The following is a 1,294-nucleotide window of genomic DNA, read 5'->3' as shown; positions in this document are numbered from 1 at the left end:
AGAAGTGTCTGCAGGTCCTTGGGAAGGAATTCTCCATCAGTGGTGGGCGTGAAGGGAAAGTACAGAAGCATTGTGTTATTCAATGCGGATAACTCATACTGAGTGAAACCCCCTACATCCTTTCCCTGCAGGCATGTCACCACATCAGCGCCATCATCTTGAATACAGCCCAGCTTTTGGGCCAGATCAAGGGCTTTCTGTTTGGCCTCCTCAGGACTTGTCCAAGCCCAGACAGCATTCATAGTTCCACTTTGCATCACAGCCCGGGCAAAGAGGGGCTGGCTTTCTGGGGAGAGGAGATGGAAACCCACCAAGGCTCCTCCAGCACTATGTCCGAAAATGGTCACCCGTGTGGGATCTCCTCCAAAGGAAGCTGCATTCTCCTTCACCCATTTCAGGGCCAGCTGTTGGTCCCAGAGGCCAGCGTTACCTGGGGCACTTGGTGGTAGTGAAAGGAAGCCCAGAGCCCCCAAGCGGTAATTCAAGGAGACCACTACGAGATCCTCCTCAGCAGCTAAGGATGCCCCATTATACATCTCCAGAGAAGACGTGCCAGTGATATATCCCCCACCGTGTATCCAGACAAGGACAGGCACTGGGGTAGGAGGCCTTGGATGGGGCGCCCAGATATTCAGAAAGAGACAGTTCTCTGACAGTGGTGGCCAGACAGTCCACATTGAAGATTGGGGGGAGTCAGGAAAAAGGAACTGGGAGCAGGAGTTGCCAAAGCTGGTAGCCTCCAAGACTTGACTCCAGGGCTGATGAGGAAGGGGCTTCTGGAAGCGCAATTTCCCCACAGGCGGTTCTGCGTAGGGGATACCCAGATAAGCAGTCACGGAGCCAGAGCCAACCTGGAGACGCCTGCCTTTGATCGGGCCACTGCTGGTGACCACGATGGTGTCATCTCCTTCAGAGGCAGAGTTGGAGGCCAGCGGGAAAAGGAGAAAGAGCCACAAGAATGGAAGACGGAGACTGGACATTTCAGCAGCTGGAAGCTGGAAGGAAGGAAAAAGTCCCAGAGGAAGTTATGTGAAGTACAAGAGGGGATGCTTACCTTTTTACCAGAATGCTGCTCCCATGTTTCTGACTGGGTTTTTTTTTATTTTTCCTGCTCAGAAAGCATCTTTATGAATGGATGATGGATGAATGGAATTCCATGTTCAGAGGCCTTTGAATACCAGTGCTGGGGTACAACAACTGGGGAAAGCTTTGGCTGGTTATCCTTGCACGTAGGCCTTCCAGAATCAATGCACCTTTGGTCTGCTCCAGCACGAGTATTATGTTCTTAATAGTG

At 51.9% G+C, this 1,294-nt stretch overlaps 1 protein-coding gene across 1 annotated transcript; it reads right to left on the bottom strand.

The window, feature by feature from the left end:
• Window positions 1-8: 8 nt before the first annotated feature.
• On the bottom strand, window positions 9-993 carry LOC107120838 (cholinesterase-like; the record flags this gene model as incomplete). Its single annotated transcript, XM_015423608.1, has 1 exon — window positions 9-993. A coding segment is annotated over exon 1 (972 nt), but the record flags the coding sequence as incomplete, so codon positions are not given.
• Window positions 994-1,294: the final 301 nt, after the last annotated feature.

The sequence above is a fragment of the Gekko japonicus genome, unplaced genomic scaffold, assembly GCF_001447785.1.
Source record: "Gekko japonicus isolate JY-2015 unplaced genomic scaffold, Gekko_japonicus_V1.1 scaffold4828, whole genome shotgun sequence".
Taxonomy (NCBI): Eukaryota; Metazoa; Chordata; class Lepidosauria; order Squamata; family Gekkonidae; genus Gekko; species Gekko japonicus.
The sequence above is the reverse complement of the archived record's forward strand: the minus strand, read 5'-3'. Positions and strand labels throughout refer to the sequence as shown.